This window comes from Eschrichtius robustus, chromosome 15, assembly GCF_028021215.1.
Source record: "Eschrichtius robustus isolate mEscRob2 chromosome 15, mEscRob2.pri, whole genome shotgun sequence".
NCBI classification, from domain to species: Eukaryota; Metazoa; Chordata; class Mammalia; order Artiodactyla; family Eschrichtiidae; genus Eschrichtius; species Eschrichtius robustus.
The window spans coordinates 15407828-15428519 of NC_090838.1; the positions used below are offsets into that span (position 1 = coordinate 15407828).

The 20692-nt window shown below is 34.7% G+C and overlaps 1 protein-coding gene across 5 annotated transcripts in view; it reads right to left on the reverse strand.

Moving 5' to 3' along the window:
- Positions 1–20692, reverse strand: part of PUM2 (pumilio RNA binding family member 2) — a 91428-nt gene that overhangs the window by 24549 nt on the left and 46187 nt on the right. For 3 of the 5 annotated variants that reach the window (XM_068563965.1, XM_068563964.1, XM_068563968.1), the window contains 4 exons: positions 19256–19385; positions 8765–8908; positions 8355–8648; positions 3968–4204 (listed from right to left, as the gene is read on the reverse strand). In XM_068563965.1, the coding sequence (XP_068420066.1) occupies positions 3968–4204; positions 8355–8648; positions 8765–8908; positions 19256–19385 (805 nt within the window). The remainder of the gene's footprint in view (positions 1–3967; positions 4205–8354; positions 8649–8764; positions 8909–19255; positions 19386–20692) is intronic. The other 2 variants (XM_068563967.1, XM_068563966.1) reach the window with 1 other exon arrangement.

Genomic DNA, 20692 nt, shown 5'->3' on the forward strand with positions numbered 1-20692 from the left:
ATAATACTTGAAATATTTAATCTTCTTTTACCGGGAGTAACGTATCTCAAAATAAGAGACTGACTTCTAACATAAAGAATTATAAAAAACAACTACGGGTAGAAGATTTTTTCCCCCCAACTCTATAAATCAGTAAAACATGAGAAAATAATTCACTTAATATTCAAGGCTGAACTTGAAGCCCAGAATTTGACATAGCTCTTTGCATTTCAAGATAAAAACCACTAATCTTAAAGTTGTTCTCCTTCCTTGTTCTTTTCCACTTGTTTCTCTAATCAGTATTTTAAGTGCTGCTTTTAACAAGTTGTAGTCAACGTGGGAACCAATGTGAAGGGACTCTAAATGGCCAAAGATAGTAATATTTTAGCATCAAGAAAAGGTATAAAAAGTGTTATCTCCCAGTCTGCAATGGACAGAAACATAACAACTATCCTAAAATCCATCAATTTACACTATAGGGAACAATGATGATTTAAACACAAAAACAAAAAAGTCACCTTTAGAAGTTGCGAGGGCATCAACTCATTCTCATTCTCAATTCTCATTTCCCAAGGTCAGAAAATGAAGAAAAATCAAGCATTATCCTGACTCCTACATGAACTATATATTTTAGGGTAACCTCACAACTGATGAAAGTTCTTTTCCATAGAAAAATTCCAGCTAACAAATGTAAAAGGAATGACAGAGCATCACCATTCCGCAACCTCTGAAGAAATACTTAGGTGATGATCAAAGGCTGCTAAGCCATTAGGTGGATTTGACAGACAACCTCACAAAGGAAATAACCAGACATGTGTCTCCTGATATGGTGCAGCAGAAATACAGACCCAAATAACAAAGCAAACAACCAGATCAAACCCCTAAATTTAATTCCATTTTACAGGAAATTCAGAGAATAGAGGAACACGTTAAATACCACCATGGAGAAGAAACCATCGAGGTCCAGAATGTGGGATATTCAACAGGACAAAGTTTCTTCAGCAAATAAATGTGAAGGAAAAAAAAAAGAGGATGGGGAAATGGTTCCATATTAAAAGACATCAAACAAATGACGGACCTTATTTGGACCCTGATGGAAACACAACTGTAAAAAGACATTTAAGTCAATTAGGGAAATTAGAGTAATGAGAATTTATAAATTTTAAAAGGTATGATAATGATTTTGTGGCTATAATTGTTTTTAAAAAAGGAATCTATCTCTTAGAAATTTCATACTAGAATATGGAAGATAAAATTACTTTTTCATGTTTCTGACTTCAATATATTTAAAAAGTAACAAGGTTGCAAATCTTAACAAAAATATTTTAGGTTACAAAAAAATGAACAACCAAAATTTATCAGTTGAAATACTTGTTCTTCAATCACAAAGCGACTACTGGTCATCCTGCTAAAAATACTTATGTTGATCAAATGACAACTATTTTTAAAAAATGAAACATCTTTGTTGGAAAGCCAGAAGCACACAATGTTGCTATTCACTCTTCCTGTGAATCAAGTAACTAGCATGAGCAAAGGCATAGGTGGTTTAAAAAAAAAAGAAAGTTACCTGTTTCATCCAATATTTTAAGAATATAGATATCCAGACCTACCAATAACTATAATGGTTACGTGTCTTAAAAAAAAAAATCTCATAAGAAAATCAGCTGGAACTAATTAATTCCAACCAATTCTAATGAAACTGAGAATTTACCCCTATTTTATGATATTATATTCTTAATATGTGAACAGAGTAAGATTATTTTTTAAATGGCTATGCAAATTCATTTTCATAGGTATTTTATCAATCAGCAGCCTTGATAACTTGATTCATGAAGAAATCCACTTCAGGGATATATAATTTAAAATATATATTTTTTAGACCGGAGAGCATGTAAGTCTTGCATCGTGATTCAATGACATGAAAACGAAAGATAGATTATTTCCATGAACACTATACAAAGAGCAAATTTATGAAATCTACTTAATTATTTTCAACTTGGCAGGGTCTATTCCTTGTTAACAAACAAGGTTGCTAGTCATAATATGACTAAAGCTAGAAGAAACTGGGGAATCACAAAAGAAAATAATCTACAGACAATTTCAATCAGAGGTGTGTTTAAATACTAGATTTCAAGGTGAAGCTAAACTGAGGAGTTTAGCTTAAACTATGGGCACAAAAGTATCAGGCTACAATGTAGAACTGCTGGCCCACACGATGATAACTTCTCATAATTGACTAGAATTCCTTCTAGAAGCATCTATATGCCTGGGTTCTTTATAGTCAAAAAAAATATCTAGATTGCTATGCAATTAGAGACATCTAAAAAGTCACTTATAATCCAATCTCTAAGCAAGCTATGTAGAATAATTAATGGCATTTACACAGGCACTAAAGCACAACGTAAGCATAACAGTTGACAGAAATCTGATCTGAAACTTATCTATGAAAAAAATGACAGGACGTGACAAATATAATCTTAACGAATAAAACACAAAACTACTACGAAAGGTCTATTTTTAGGTTTGCTTTGTTCCAAATTTTGGTGACAATTTCAAAGTCTCAAAGGCATGTTTTATATGGGAGTGGTTAGAGTGGGTCTGAATAGAAATAATAAAAATCAGGAATTGAGTAGCTCCTATGACTAAGAAAAGATAAATGAAGGAAAGTGGTAGGCTAAAAACTGGTAAGTTTACACAAACAGTGCTGCAAAGCAGATTTTAGGACCCCACTCAAATAAATTAATTGGTTGTATACAGTCAATATCCCCAAAAAGAGCAAAGGCCCAGAATTTGGGGTGGAGGACCAGTCTTTAAAAAAGAAATCTAGCCCACTTCGTAATAACATAAATCTAAATGATGATCACTGTAAAATATTCCTTTGTTACATGGACACTTACTATATTACTGAGTTTTAGGAAAAAATAACTATAGCCTTATGATGGGGGTGGCAGGGTCAAACATAATCACTAATTCACAATATATCTGCTTACAAAAGCAACATTACTTTTTAAATCACAAGCTGATTTAAATCTTCCTAAGCACATAAGAATCAGCAATAGAATCTCTCTGTTTTAGCTGAAATGACTAGAATTACAAAAATCCAAAATCTAATTTTAATAAAATACTTTATTTGAAGAGACAGGGAGGGAATTCATACACAGCCTCTGATATCCAAAAACCCTTCAAAATATACTGTTAACTACATGGCTAAATACTTCCTGGAGTGGGAAAAAGGTAACCACCAATTCAAATAATCTTGGGGTGGGGGCGATTTTAATATACAGATATAAACCAAAGTTCTAAATGTTCCGATTTCAAGGGTACAACAAGCCTAGAACATTTTTTTTCTTAAACAATGTGTTCAAAAGTAAGAGAACTACATGGACCAAACCCATACATCATAAGATTCTCTAACTCACAAACATACTCAATTCATATACCCTGATATAACCCTGTGGTAAAATGGCCAGGCATTCAAAGGCCAAAGCAAAAACCATCACACTAAACTAAATTATTTAAAGTTCAATAACTATGTGACTAATGATTGCTTTTGGTGTGCACAAACTTTTTTTTTTGAATTTTATTTATTTATTTTTATACAGCAGGTTCTTATTACTTATCCATTTTATATGGTGTGCACAAACTTTTGATGGTGAAATCTCTTTCACTATCACGTATAAATAATTGACTTTTCAGATGATCTAAAACACACACAAATCAAAAGCACAGACGAGAAAAAAAAACACACCACTGTATTTCATAAAAGGAACATACGATACAATAGGGGTCTTTACCTTACTGTACATTAGACCCTCACTTTGAATTTTCACAAAAGTAGAACTTTTTCAAAAGGCTAATATCTACAAGCAAAAGCAATTTGGCATGTTTTATCCAACATTAAATATTTTACACATATTATAAAACACACACACAAACACACTCACATGTATACATACAAATAAAAAGGGTTTTGGTTTTTTTTTTTTACCTAAATGCAAACTGGATGAGGATCCATGTGATGAAAGTGATGGCGGTGGCGTAAGTGAATGTCCTGGAGTTTGGCTTGGCAGAGGCATGCCTATTGGACTTGGAGAGGAGGAAAATCCCAGACTATTGTAAAATGGTTGCCCTATGGGTGCTAGGCTGCTACTAGATCTTTTGTACAAGTCAGAGCTAGTAGATAGAGACTCTCTCCTTGTGGCACTACTACTTGCAGAACTGCCAACTGAAGAAGAAATAAAAAAAACCCTAATTACATACAGTGTTAACTGAATAAAACCTATCCCCAACTCTTGCTGGGAAATAACAGAAGTGATCACAATAATTATTTTTAGAAACATTATAGAGAAGATAATTACTGTGATAACTATACATACTAACTTATTAATCATAAAAGGGTATAAATGCACCCCAAGAAAATAACCAAATACTTAAGAGCAGTCACTCATATGTTCCTTATTTCACACATATTTACCATTGACACATATGATTACTGTGCTTTAATACCCTGGTATGATTTATAAACCCTGAAATTGTAAGTTGTCTGCTTTAGGATATGCTAGAGATTAAATTCCAATAAGGTTAAATTTTGGTAGTATCCTAATCTCTGGAACCAAGTTCTTAGACTTCAACCCAAAGCCAAGAAAAGATTATACTGATAAACAGAGTATTAATACATTTCCCTCGCCATTCACATTTGATTTGGCTTCCAGCTTGTGTTCAAACCATAGTCCTTTAAAGTCCATATTGGCCCGAATATTAGTCAGCTGTGAAGTATAGATGGCAGCTAACTCCTCAGTACTTTTCACACTACACATTCTCCCTATCCTTCAACAACTAAATTACAAAATACATATGGAAAATCAAACTTTCTCTTAGAAAACTGATAGCTCTCATTACTGTTATCAACCAAAGACATGTGTTCACTTACCCCTCAGGATCTTCCATTCCTAAGATGCTATTTCTGGCCTCATGAGCCCCATACTCAGGTAAAGGCTGATCAGCCTTTGTTTTCTTATATGGTATACAATTATATCACATCCCTTATTGTACTATATACCAAATTTTTTTTGTTCTTCACTTAATCCCCAATTCAACTATTAACCTTCTAGTTCTTTTCTTTTGTACTTCATAAAATCATAAAAAAAAGGTAGGTTCACATTACCATGTAGCTATGCATGCTCAGAAAAGCAACAAGATCTGGCTGTTAATCAACATGTATTTGGATAATCAAATTCTTTACTAAGTGTTTAAAAGGGTTGTCCAAAACTCCCAATTCATAAGTCTCACTTAGAGCCCATATTTTCCAGTATGTTTTTTACTGTTTCTAAGCCTTTTTAAACTGAAGCCTTTTACATCCAAAATAATTTCATAATACATTTCTTAACCTATCAAGTTTTTTACGGACAAGCTCTATATTCGGACCAATATGGTAATTCTTTTCAAGAGAATTTTAAAGTTTCTATTAGGTTGTGGTTTTCTAATAGCAAGTCAATTATAAATAGATCATAAGGGTATAGATCAAAGAGAAAAATTAAGCAGAGCACATGATGGTAGACCAAGTTAAGCTTATTAATACAGATAGGAAACTTAATTACATTGGTTTTACCAAATTTAAAATTCTATAAAGGAAAAATACCAGGCTCACACTACTGTATTAAGCAAAATATTATATAAACAGTATTCAACCTTTTAAACCAGTGAGTGCAGTTTCTGGAAGACTGATCATGTTTTATTGAAATTCTCACTTTTTAAGATATATTACAGGGAAATACTAGTAACTATATGCATTTTTAATAGCAAAAAATGAACACTATTGTAAGAGTGGTTTTGGCAAAACTGTCAATGTATGCTATATTAACTATGCTAATTTAAAAGGACACTGTCAAAGTGATTTTTCTAAAACATGGCTACATTTAAAATTCCTATTTATTTCAGAAAACAATTTAAATGACAAGGAAAAAGACAACAGCTCTGTAATGAGAGCAGCAGCACTATCATTCCCCTGGCAGATAATCAAAGAAACCATAGTTTTGACACATGCGATATTATTTTCCTCTAAAAAGGAAAAGCCAAGCCGAACATTTAAAAGTAATTCAGAAATAGCTTTACTTTAAACCTAACAAGCTGGCTCCTTAAATTTTACTATATGCCTAAATTATCTGCAACAGTATGACTACAAAATATAAAACAAAGTATACCTAAAATATCTAAGCGGCTAGACAGTGGAGTCACTAATCATTTATCAACTGTGGATAAAATATTAAATTACAAACTTTCAATTGTAAAAGAACATTCTAATGGGTCATAGAAATGGTGATTTAATTACTTTATTACAATGGCTAAGCTTCCTGGTGAGCTGAGTTATAAACTAGGGTATTTAACAGTACTAAGCATTAATAATTTCATCATATGGGTAAAAGAATGACTGCGTATATGTTACTGTGTGTGTACATGAGCACATGAACACATTATATTTTAGATTTCATATAGGTATGGAATTGCCATAATGTAAAAAGGCAATGGGTAGACTTCGAAGAGTACCTAAGTGCAGCACTTGAATGAACGCTCATGAAATGTCCAAGAGGAGGGAGATGACAGGTTATTTACTGGTATTTAGGGGTGGCAATTGTTAATGTCCTCTGAAGCAAGGTAAAACAGAGGTACCCCAAACTGGAAATCAGAATGGAGTAAGCAATGCTCATAAATAAGGGAGGAATGAAGATGATCAGTTTTTGGGAAAGAGGCATCTGCAGGGGACATCTGTAGAGAACAAAATGTTGATGGCTCACCAGTTCCTGAATGCAGGGGGAAGGCTCTTAACAACTAAGAGACAAATGGGAATTTGGGGTTCCTACAAATCTATACCAGAACATCAGTGACATTTTATTAGAAAAGGGAACATGAGATTTATCAAGTCTTTTCTCTATTTTTCCTGGATTATTTAGGGTCTACAATCTATAGAAACTAGTTATTTCCACACAAAAAAATTTTTTTTTATAAAGTTATATGTTCTTTTGATTTTCTCCAGTAATCTAGGATTATTTGGGGAAAATGCTTGTCAATTGTGTTAGAAACAAAAAAATGAGTCTATGGGAGCACTTGGGCTAGAGGTAAAAAGACTAACCTCCAAAAGGAATGAAAAAAAATCAAACAGGAAAATTAAGACTAAACAGTCTCTATGTTCACTAGACTCTTCCTCGGAAGATCCCATGCCCATTTCTTTAGGTAATTTTGTATTAGGCAAATATATTTCCCTTTTGTATTTCACTGTAACAAAAAAGCATTCTGCACCTAAAAGTTTATAGTTGTTCTAGACCAACATATTTATAAATATGAATGTTCAAGAAGTTCAGAAGATACTGTCTTAGAAAATTGGCAAGCACAGTTAGTAATGACTGGCATGTGTTAGTTTTGCCATTTTTCACACCAGAAAAGAATATAATTTAATGTGGTGGGAAAACAGATGAGAACCAGATTTTAAGACTCAAGGACACGAGAGGAATAAAAAACCTCTTGAGGTGTGAATAAATGGCCCTGCCCCTCATAAAGAAAAGGCTGTCAATTGTACCAAGAGAATGAGAGTAAGCTGTTTTTTCCCTGTTTCCTGAATACTCTGGAAACACCAGAGACTGATAATGCAATGTGTGTCAACAGGGTGTCAAGTGTGGGCCTCTTCTGATTTCAGCTCTTCCTCAGTTACAAAATCAGTTTGTGTGGGTAAATTATTTATTTTGTGAAGCTATTTAAAATTTGGATTTCTTAAGGATTATATATAGAACTAGGATATGGGAAAAAAAGTCCTTTTAAATGAACTTTTAGTGATAAAGGCTAAGTTGTTTAATATAAAGATAGGCATATTTATCTTAGGGGCTTCTGTTTAGAACATTACATCATATTTTATTTTTATATATTATACCAAATAAAGATCATTAACAACCATTAGCATTTAATAAGAATAAATCATCTGATGAGAACACAAAGATTATTATTTTAAAACACCAGAAACTTAAGATGGCAAAAATATTTACTTCCTCAAACATTAATATTATAGAGCAAAGGGAAGAGCTAGTAATTAGCATAATATATATTATCCCAAACAAACCTTACTAAAACAAAAATTACAGTAATATAATTCTTAAAGCCAGGGGAAAATGTATTATATCTGAGTAAAGCATGGGCTGCTTGAAATGAGTTAAGCATTCCTAGATGTTGCAGGAGGTGGTTTTTCAGCTACAAAACTAAACCAATAAACCAGTATCTTATTCCTGTCCTTTCTACACCACAAGCTATTACTGTTTATATTAATATTAAAAACAAATACATATACCTCATGTCCACTTAGCAGAGTACACTCATCTTAAAAAGAAACTTACCTGATGAACCAAATCCACTGAGGGCTGAGCCTATAGCAGCACCCAAAGAGCTACTGCTTCCAAAGCCAAGAGATGTACTTCCAGGTTGGCCAGGTCCGTGAGAAAATAAAGAACTGCTCTGGGAGCTATTAGTCAAAGAAGTGCTCCCATAAAATGAATTAGACTGCAGATTAGTGCTCGGCTGCTGCGGCGGCTGCTGCTGCTGCGGTGGTGGCTGAGTGCCAAGTGGCCGGAAGAGACCATTTGTGCTGCCTGTGAGACTATTTGCAGTTCCTCCAGCTGCTGCTGCCGCTGCTGTAAATTAAATTTCAGACACTTCTTAAAACTACCCAGAAAACCATTTTCTATTTTTAAAACATCTCAAACAACACCCGAAAAATATTATCCCTGAAAATGTCAGTTACACTTACCAGCTTGTGCTGCTGCTGAACTAATTAAAACAGGTGTTGGAGCCATTAATCGAACTGGAGCTCCAAGGCCAGTTCTTGCTCCAGGGCCAACCACTAAGGCACCAGTCTGATCATAATAGGCAGTTGGAGTTAGTACTTGATAGCCTAGATAATATTAAAATAAATGTTTACCAATGAAAACATTTATTATAGAAAACATGTGTTTATTTTCCCCCGCATTTGTGTTTTTATCAACCAGAAAACACAGCTATTTATGCTGTTAATATAAAAACCGTTAGTCACCATATAAAAAGAAAACACAGCTGAGAAGATATTACTAAATATATGAAAATATAGTAAAGCACAAATAAATTTTTTTCCTAAATTTTAACAGGGATGCCTCTCGCTTATGGACAACAAAATGATGAGATATATTCCTTGATATTGAAACCATAGGTAATCAAGGGCTGATGCTTGAAAGTTATTACCATTTAGTCAGTTGTCCCGAGAGGAGAATGGATAGAAAGACTAAGGGAAGTGAGGGAGAACACTGTACGATTTATTATGCAATTTTAGTAAATTTCTAAACCAAGTGCCTCATTACCAGCATTCCCTTAGATTTTCATTTGTAAGCAGCCCTTTAAAAATTAAATCATGATATAAACAGATAACTCAAAATCATAAGGTTTAACAGTCAATTTGTAAAGGTTCTCAAGCTGGAGTCTGAATAAAAATCACATAGGCATTAGTTTTATTACAGCCTTTACCACAAGGCAGGTGACAATTTGCATTATTCAGAACGACAGGTGAGTGAAGTTTATCTCTTCACAGACCTTCTCAGTAGGGACTCCTCATCTGAACCACAGAACAGAAAATGACTATTTCAAACAGAAAAGTGACTATTTTGCCAATTCTCTCAAGGATGGTGCATAGTAAGTACCACTCAAGATGCATGGGAGAGAAGTTAACTATATATATACACAGTGGATACTTTAAGGCAATAGGGCTTATTCTCTCCCAGAACGCAGGTTGAGAAAGGCTGTCTTATACAGTAACAGACTCAGGCTCAAAAGTCTGAGGACCACTTGCAAAAATGCACTGGTAACCTTGGATACTTTTAAATTTAAACACTACTTTCCCCACTAAGACCAAAACTTTCACATGCAAAGGCTGTTTTAATTAAATACAGTAATTCTGCTTCGCAATTACCATTTTACTAATACAATGGATATGATTTAGGAGAACCAGCCAAATGAAGAGAAGCATTGGGCAAAACCTAGGAGGGAATGTAGAGCTTTCAAGCCCTCTCCTCATGGAGTGAACATGATGAGTTTGAGAAGCTTATTAGATATCCAACTGTAACTGTCGCATAGGATATGCAAGTCTAGAGTTCAGGAGAACGGTTCAGGCTGGAATTATAAATATGGGAGTGGTCAACATAAGGATGGTATAAGCTAAAAAGGACGAAATCACCAAGAAAATAAAAGGGCAGGGCTTACAGCCTGAGGGTACTTTACATTAAGAGGCTGGAGAGAGCAGGAACAAGGGAAGAGACAGAGAGGAAATAGCCAGTAAAGAAGAAAGAAAATTCAAACAATTTGGTCTCTTGGAGGCCAAAGAAAAAAGAATTTGAACGAAGACTGAGTGATCAACAATGTCAAATGCTGCTAAAAGCCATTAAGAGTTGAGAACCTGACCAATGAATTTAGCAACATGGAAGTCATTCTGGTAAGGATAAAAGCCAAACTGTAGTGAATTCAGTAAAGAATGGAAGAATCATAAACAAGTACAGAAATGCTTTTGAGGAGTTTTGCTGTAAAAAAAAAAAAAAAAAAAGAAAAGGACCAGAGGGGAGCTACAGAAAGGGGGCTGAGAGTAATTTTTTTCTTAACCAGAAAATGTACTTGATTAGCAGAGCATGACACTTAGGTGTTTAAAAATTTTATTGTTATTGTCAAATAAAACACATAAAAAGTACAAAAAACAGTACATTATAATGACTACAACACAAAAAAGTATAACTACTATCCAAGCCAAGAAATAGAAAACTGCCCAGCATCCCACCTCTCCAAAGTCCCTGCTCTACCAGTCTTCTCTTTCCCTTAGAGTTACACATTCTACTTCCCATAAATGCTTCTCTCTAAACAATCATTTGGTTTGAATTATTTAAAAAATTTTAGGTACGATTCATCCATGTGGTTATACGTAGACCTTCTAGTTTCCATTTTCATTATTGTATAGCGCGCCTCATTGGACAAACACCACAATGAATTTATCCATTCTACGCTTACACAGTTCCCAGTTTGGGGCCACTGCCGACAGTACTGCCATAAACATTTTTGTATATGTATGCTGGTGTGTTATGTGTACATATTTCTCTAATCTAAGGTATGTATCTAGTAGTTGACACCCTGGGCCAAAGGGCATGTGTATTTTCAAACTTTGGCAAATAATGCCGAGCTGCCTTCAAAGTGGTTGTGCAAATTTACACGCTTACCACCTTGGTATTAGAGTTCCCACTGCTCCATGACTTCAGTAATACTTGATAATGTCAGACTTTTAAAAACTGGCCAATCTGAAAGATAGGCAGAAGCATTCTGTTGTGGTTTTGATTTTCTTTCCCCATAAGGAGGCTGAGCATCTTTTCATATGCTAATTAGGCATTGGGATTTCCTCTGGGGAAACAGCTGTTCAAGTCTCTTTCACCCATTTTCCTATTGGTCTGCCTTTTCTTATTGATTTATAATTCTTTATGTATGCTGGATTCAGGTGTTTCACCGTTTTAATGTATTGCAAATATCTTCTCCCATTCTTAGCCTGACCTGTGATTCTCTTTATGGTGACTTTTGAAGTAATGGGTTCAAATTTATTATTTCCTTTATTTTCATAAAAAAATTTCCCTATATTATCTTCTAATAGCTTTAAAATTCCACTTTTCCACACTTAGGTCTAAAATCCAAATGGAGCTGAGTACTGAACACAGGATAAGGCAGCGGTTCAATTTGTTGCCCAAATCATCAATTTTATTTCATCTTATTTATAAAACAAGTCATTCATTCCTCCCTACTGCTTTTTGCTGCTTTCTCTGCTATTAATTAGGTGGCCATTTCTTTTGGGATCTCACTTTTGGGGTCTCTACTTTGTTCCACTGGTCTGTTTGTCCATGCAGTAATTCAACTGCAGCTTTAGAGTAAATCTTACTCTGTAAGTTAGAACAGAGCAAGTCCTTCTACTTATTTTTGTTCTTTAAGAATGTTTTGGCTAATCTTGACTCTTTGCATTTTCAATAAATTTTAGTATCAGCTGTCAAAAAGAACCACACAAAGAACCCATTGGGTTTTTGATTGGAAATGCACTGAAACTACAGGTTAATATGGGGAGAACTGGCAAGTTTAAAATATTGCGTTGCCCAGTGGTTTGTTTATTTAGGTCTCCTTTAATGTCTAAACAAAGCTGCTTCCCATAGAAACTGGGCACATTTTCTATCAGACTTATTCCTAGGTACTTCTGACTACTGTAAATAATAACCTTCAAATTTTTCATTTCAAAACATTATGGTGTTGGGAGTTCCCTTGCAGTCCAGCGGTTAGGACTCAGCGCTTTTATTGCTGTGGGCCTGGGTTCAATCCCTGGTTGGGGAGCTAAGACCCCGCAAGCAGCGCAGCATGTCAGAAAGAAAAAAAAAAAGAAAAAGAAAAGGCTGGTGGTTAACAGAAAAAGATTTTTAACCTGATTTTTATATGCAAAAACCTTAACAAAACCACATTAATTCTAACACTTTATCTGCAGATTCAGTTAATACAATCATATTTTCTGCAAATGACAGTTGTGTTTTTCTATTTACAGAACTTTTTCATTTTACTAGAATTTCTCTCATGTTATATACTGGGTAGGCTCGTTAATATAATGTTGAAGAGAAGTATTGTTAGCAGAAATCCTTGTCTTAATCCCAGTCTTAGATGGAACACTTCCAAGTATTTCCTATAAATAGGAAAGTCTATCATCCTTGGGAAGTGGGGTGGGGTGTTTAATTCCCTCCCGACTCCCCAGCATATTAAAGATGTTATCTTCTGGTTCATATTTGTTAAAGAGGTTTTTTTTAAGAAGTCAATATATAAATTTATTATGCTTTTCCTGCATCTTTTGAGAAGTTCTTATGATTATTATCTTTTTTTTTTTAATTTTTATTTATTTATTTATTTACTTATGGCTGTGTTGGGTCTTCGTTTCTGTGCGAGGGCTTTCTCTAGTTGCGGTGAGCAGGGGCCACTCTTCATCGCGGTGCGCGGGCTTCTCACTATCGCGGCCTCTCTTGTTGTGGAGCACAGGCTCCAGACGCGCAGGCTCAGTAATTGTGGCTCACGGGCCCAGTTGCTCCGCGGCATGTGGGATCTTCCCAGACCAGGGGTTGAACCCGTGTCCCCTGCATTGGCAGGCAGACCTCAACCACTGCGCCACCAGGGAAGCCCGATTATTATCTTTTAATGTGGCGAATTACACTGTGATTTACTAATGCTCATCTTGCATTCTTCGGATAAAACCAACTTGTTCATGATATATTATCCTGCTTTATATTGCTACATCTGGTTTGCTAATATTTGAGGATTTCTAAATCCATGTTCATAAGTCTGATGAGCCTACAATTTTCCTTTTCTGCAGTTTGACGGGTTTTAATATCAAGATTATGCTAGTACCATAAAATGGCATGGGAAGAACACCCTCTTTTTCTGTTCTCTGGAATTTTAAAAATTGGAATTGTTGGAATTATTTCTTCCTTGAATGCCTGATATCATTCACCACTGAAGTTGTGTTGGCCTGGAATTTTCTTGGAATATTTTTGATTACTCAATTGATTTAATGGTAATGAACTTTAGATTTTCTATATATCCTTGAGTGTGTTTGGTTACATTTTTCTAGTTATTTGTCCATTTTGTCTACAATTTCCAATTTCTTAACATGAGATTGGTTCCTAATACCCTCTTATGATTATTTTATTTTTCCGATATTGGTTATTATGTCTTCTCTCTTTACTTTTTTTTTTTGATGAACCTCTCAGACGTTTATCAATTTTATTAGTCCTTTCAAAGACGTAAATTTTGGGATAACCTGACTCTTTTAACTATATGTTTGTCATCTATTTCATCCACATCAGTTTCTATCTTTATTATTTGGCTTCCTTCTACAATTCTTTGGGTTTATTCTCTTCATTTCATGGTTCCCAGATAGAAACTTATTTTCTAATGTATGCATTGAAGCCTATATACTCCTGCCATTTGCAGCAACATGGATGGACCTAGAGATTATCATACTAAGTGAAGTAATCCACACAGAGAAAGACAACTATCATATGATATTGCTTATATGTGGAATCTAAAAAAAAAAAATGATACAAATGAACTTACGCACAAAACAGAAATAGACCCACGGACAGAGAAAACAAACTTATGGTTACCAAAAGGGAAGGGGGGGTGGAAATCAGAGAAGTTTCGGATTAACATATACACACTACTATATATAAAATAGATAACCAACAAGGACCTACTGTATAGCACAGGGAACTATACTCGATATTTTATAATAACCTATAAGGAAAAAGAACCTGAAGAATAATATATATATATAAATATAACTGAATCACTCTGTTGTACACCTGAAACTAACAACATTGTAAATCAACTATACTTCAATTAAAAAAAAAAAGCCTATATACTCCTCTTCTATGTTTTGTTTTTAAGTGTAGTCCACAAGTCTAAATATGTAGCATTTTCATAATCATTCAGTTCAAAAGTTTCTAATTTCTATCGTATTATCTTTTTGTTACTTATCTAAAAGACACAAGAGATTAAAAAAGACATGGTCCCCACACTCAAGAATTATACAATTTGTAGCAAAGATAATGTACTATATTCTTAATTCTAAGATGTCACTTATTTTCAGACATGACATTGATCAAATAACTTTCCTTAGGGAGAAATACATAACTCTTCCACTTTAATTTTAAGACACTTTACACCTCCAAACCTGGTAAAATAATTAAATTAAGAAAACAAACCACAAATAGCTAAATGAAATGCAAGGCAGACAGAAGTAGTAAAGAAAGGAGCAAGTTATGTGCCACAAGAATGGCAAAAAGAATGATTATTATTATTTTTCTTTTTTTTGGCTGCGCCACACAGCCTATAGGATCTTAGTTCCCTGACCAGGGATCGAACCCACACCCCCTGCGCTGGGAGCGCTGTGTCTTAACCACTGGACTGCCAGGGAAGTCCCAGGAGGAACAGTATTAATGAACAAGCACTGGGAAAGATTTGGGAAGGCTTCATGGAAAGGATCATATTAAACGATGAGAAGGAAAGTTAATCACAAAGTATAAAGCAAGGCTTTAAAAAGGAAAATGTAAAAGTATATACCCCAATTTTGCTTAAAATTTATAAAAGTGTATTATTCTAAACTAAAAGTATTAGCTAGGGCTAAAGGCATAAAAGGATGTTTGTGGAACAGTATGTGGTCTAGTGTGTTAAAGCATAGGACCAGGACACTACTGATTCGGTCAAAAGGTATCAATATTTTGGAGCTATATTAATGAAAATGTTAAGAACCAGAATGGTATAAACTAACCTGTATTTTTGAAAGGTAACTGAGAGGAAAATAAAAAGATGAAAGAAACAGAAGAGATTGGAGGCAGACAGACTTAGTGGGAGGATATAGGAGAAGCTGAACAAGAATAGCAGAGATGAAAAGAAGTGAACATGAGAGAATAAACAACAATTGGCAAGTCATTGAATGTGGACCACAGAAGAAAACCAAGAGTTAAAGACGACTCTGAGAATGAAGCCAAAAATTTCTAGCTCAAGGGGATAGCGGGGTTAATACTGAAATAGGGTAAACAAAAAGATAAGCAAATTTGGGAGAGGTGAGTTCATTTTTGGACATTTTCAGTTTAAGGAGTGGCAGGAACATATCCAGGCTAATATCTTGTACAAATGTAGAAATGTGTTAAGTGTTCAGGAAAGAATCCAAGATGCAGACGTAAACTCACTGGTTTACTGGTATAGGAATGACAGGTGAAAAGATGAAAGTAGTTAAGACTCTTCCACCAAAAAAATATAAAGTATCCCTATTTTTCCAATATTGAAACTAAGGTTCAAAGAGGAAAGTAACATGGCCAAGGTCACACAATTAAGTGGCAGAGCAATATGGCAGATCTGACTCCAAAGCATCTAGTCACTAAGCCAGAATGTCTTTTACACTTAAGTGATATACAGAGGAAAGGGAGACTGACAAAAAGCAATGAGAAAGATGGGAGAGCCGGGAGAGTAAAATATCACACAAATGTAGTGGAGAGGAGTTGCAGAAAGTTGGACATACAACAAAGTTGTGTAATACAACAAAGAATTGAGAAAAGTAAGGATGGAGGACAGGAAGTCATACTTTGGCACTGAGTTACATTAGAGCTACTGAAAAGGAATCGTGGAGGCGGGGCTTAAAAGAAGTGTGGGGTAGAATGTAAATTCTGAAAGGTAGTATAAGAGGGGAGCACAAGAGAGATAAAGCTTTTTAGGATGAAGAGGCAGACTAACATCGTGGTTATGGAAAAGGAGGTGACAGAGGGAGAAAGACGGAAAATACAAGACTAAAAAACAATGATGGCATATATAATCAAACAGAAGGATTGAAAGTCTATAATCAATACAGTACAAGGAACAGAGATTTGATGGATGAGAAGTGAAGGGTAGAAGGTGGAAAAGCTAAGGACTGCATGAGATTTGAAGAAATAAACAACAATTTTCTAAGCAAGCTTTTGTATTAGCTTTATATCTTTAAAACACATAAAGATACAACACATAAAACTTTATATCTATGTAACTATTTGAATAAGGGAGAATTATTTCATCATAGTCCTGGGCAGAATAAAGTACAGAAGGTATTAGAGAAAAGTTTTACAGTGAGGGAATCATATGAACAGTCAACAAGTCACTTAGGCACACAAATATTATTTCTAGTAAAGCCCTTTTTGTGAAAATGATTTTTACATTTACAGTTGTAAAGGGACTAAATGTTGTGGCTTAGAAGGTTAGGTAAAATAATCTGGTTTTTTTTCCTAAAAGTTTTACCTGCTTTTAATTTTCTCATCACTCCGAAGATAGTCAATTGTTTTTAGACAAATATCGTGTAAAAAGTGGTTTTCTTTTAGGAGTACCAAGACAGAGTTCACTGATGAACAGAACAAAACAAAACAAAAAAAGCAATGAAGAGCTTTCTTATAGAATGGAAAGAAGTGAACATAAAAATAAATTTTGAGAAGACCAAAGTTGATAAAATTAATAGCAAAATACCTTGATGTTTTTAGTAAATAAGAACATGAGCTGAATATGAGGAAGAGGAGCAAAGGCATTTATAAGAAATGGATAATAGGACCAGCACCAAAAGTCTAAAACAATAAGCAATAAGTTAAAGGGAGAAGCAAATAAACACAGGTCAGAAGCATTCTCTTAAATCAAAATCCTACTTAGAATCTAGTAAGACAGGACTGTTGTACTCCATGACTCTTCTCCCTTTTCTATTTATAGCTAAAACCCAAGAGGAACCCAGAATGGTCTTAGGAGTGGCTTTCCTAAACCCCCAGCTCAGTTCTTTTTAGCCCTGTTCCATGTCTCTCCATGTGCCTACAACTTCTGCTTCACAGTCCATTTCACTAATCACTAAGGGCTGCTTTTGCCAGGGTCTCTAATCTACAGCAGCTCTGGGACAGCAGCTTCCATGAAGCAGGTATACAGCTGGGGTAAAAAAGGAAAATAATGAGAATGCCCCCATTCTATTATCGTTTGTACTTCAGGGACAGCAATATTAACATCCTTTTTTTCATTCAGTAGGCTAAACAAGATGATAAACTCAGACCTTAGAATTTCAGAGAGAACAGAATGAATGTAATTGATACAGAAATCCTCAAAATAATATACAGAAATATTTAGCAGCATGTAAAAAAAAACCCCTCAATCATGTAGTCAGGATCATTTCCAATGCATTAAACACATCTCCTAAATGATCTGAATAGAAAATTTATCTACAGTACAATTAATGAAAACTGGAACACGTATTTCATTAATCAGTATAGTTGACTCTTAAACACTGCAGGGGTTGGGGCACCAACCCTCTGTGCAACTGAAAATCTGTAAATAACTTTACAGTTAACCCTCCATATCCACTATTTTGCACCCGCAGGATTGAACCAACCACAGATTGTGTAGTACTATAGTACATATTTATTGAAAAATATCCACATATAAGTGGACCCACGCAGTTCAAACCCATGGTTGTTCAAGGGTTAGCTGTAATCTACAGCTGAAGGGGTAACTACTCATATACTAAAAGTGAAAAAATGGCATGCTTGAAAGTGAGTCTTTAGGAATGAAGAGAAAAGAAGGAATAGAATGGGAAGTGATGCATTATCTACGGACATTCAAATGTAGCCTTTAAAAACATAACAAGTGCTAATAGATAACTAATAAGAACCTGCTGTATAAAAATAAAATAAAATTCAAAAGAACCAAACATAACAAGTGCTGCTTCATTAGCTTAAGAAAAATACCTTCCTTCCATCTTCCACTATTATTATTATTTTTTTAAATTTACTTATTTATTTATTTATTTTTGGCTGTGTTGGGTCTTCGTTTCTGTGCGAGGGCTTTCTCTAGTTGTGGCGAGCGGGGGCCACTCTTCATCGCGGTGCGCGGGCCTCTCACTATCGCGGTCTCTCTTGTTGCGGAGCACAAGCTCCAGACACGCAGGCTCAGCAACTGTGGCTCACGGGCCTAGTCGCTCCGTGGCATGTGGGATCTTCCCAGACCAGGGCTCGAACCCGTGTCCCCTGCATTGGCAGGCAGATTCTCAACCACTGCGCCACCAGGGAAGCCCTCTTCCACTATTATTAAAGTACTAATTTTGTATTTAGTTTCACAAAAAATGTATTTTGTTGGCCTTTTCTAAAAGTTGTACTGTGGCAACGGGCAGAAAACTTTAGTGAATACTGATGCCATTAGGTTATAAAAACCAACAGATTAAAATACTATAAATGTGCTACACAAGACTGAACAATGTTCTAAGTGGAAAATGTTAGCTGTACACTTTTCAACATTAACTAATTAAATGACCATCCTTGTAAGGCAGAAATGGGAAACAGGTTTTGTCTGACATGCCACCTAATGGTTTTATTTCTCAAAGCACTGCATTAAGAATTCTGGGCTACACTCCACTGGAAAGATGCTATGATTTACGCCATAAACAGACTTAAGAAAAAAAGGTTTTTGAGAATTCTAACACATATTTGCCATCCCTGTCATTAAGTCTCACAAACAATACTGATTTCAACTATTGGCACCTGAGTTGTAAATAATGCATTGCAGGGTAGGCAAGATTTAAAGACATTTCTTGATTTTTCTCACTCCTCAGTGTGAGAATCTACATTTAACATTTTAAATCTATTCAAATTTCCACAATTAACCAACTATATACCTGGCATGCCGGTAGCAAGACCCTGACCAAAAGCCAAAGTTGGATTTGCTGCTGCTAGTGATTCAGCTTGCTGCCCTTGCTGGCCCTGATTGGGAGTAAGAGGGCGCTGACCTGCTCCAGCACGAAGAACCTACGAAGGACAAACAATTTCCTTAAAAACGAAATTATAAAATAACAAATAAATTTATCTCAGACAACTCTGTATATATCACAGATAGCCTTTGGATATTCTTTGAACATATTTACATTCAACGAAATGTCAGTTTACCATAAAAAAATACAAATAACGTAACACCAAAAACATAATCTATTAAGCAACATGGTAGAGGGTCTTCAGGAACAATTATTTCTAGTATTTGTGCTCTTTAACCTACCAAAGTAGTATTAAAATGAGAGAGATATTTGGGCGGTGAGAGGGGAAAGGCAAAATCTTAGATGAAGACAAAAGTTTAAATTTTATTATTTTCTGAGACTGAAAACTATAAATTAAGTATGATTATTCAATTAGTCTGGTACGAGATTGTGGTACAGAGTGAAAACTTCAAATTGAACCAAGTTTTCAGAATTCAGAAGCTTTAATTAAAGTGAGTAAAAAGCTGCTTTTTACTGTAAAACCTTAGGGTTAAAAAAGGAACACAAGATTTCATCAAAAATGTGAAAACTCTTAAGGCTGGTCAAACTTTACTGCTTCGTAATACATAGTTGTTGCAGTGACTATACACAAGCATGATACACATTAATTTCACAAAGATAAATACTTAAACAATTCAGGACAAGGGGGATTCATCTTAAGTCCATCCGTGTAAGTAAGCATCACGCACAGGTATATGTAATGTTTAGGCAACGTGATATTTTTATCTGCCCAAAGAAGACACAGATTTAAAAAGAATTTATTAAATGGTGCTGTGGTATAATCTACAAGGACTGAGCTAAAGGATAGCTTTAACAGAACATCAATATAGTTTAAAAGAATATTCAACTGCCAAGTAACAAACATTATACTTGTCATTAAGTTGCTTCTTTGGTATAAATATGATAAATTTGACAACCAGAATTCTGGAATTTTTATCAGAATTTTTCTTTTACATTTATTTATAAAAATAGTTCCAGAAAAGTGGCTGAAATTAAAAAATCTTAAAAATAAACATTTTCTGTTTTAAGAAATTAAATCTAACCTTTAGTGAAAATATTTCATCTTTCCTCGCTTAAAAACAAAGTACCCAGTAATCTCCTTTTTCTGGTCAGAAATATATTAATATTTAAAATAGTAATTAAATACCCAGAAGAAAATGAAATGACAATTACTTTGATAGAAACATTATGAGCACACTTTGAGAAGTGATGAAAAGAAAATTAAAAACTGCTAGAGATTTCAAGACAGTTTCAATAATAGAAATGTTGAAGTGGAATACAACCAAATCTTTAAGTTCATATATA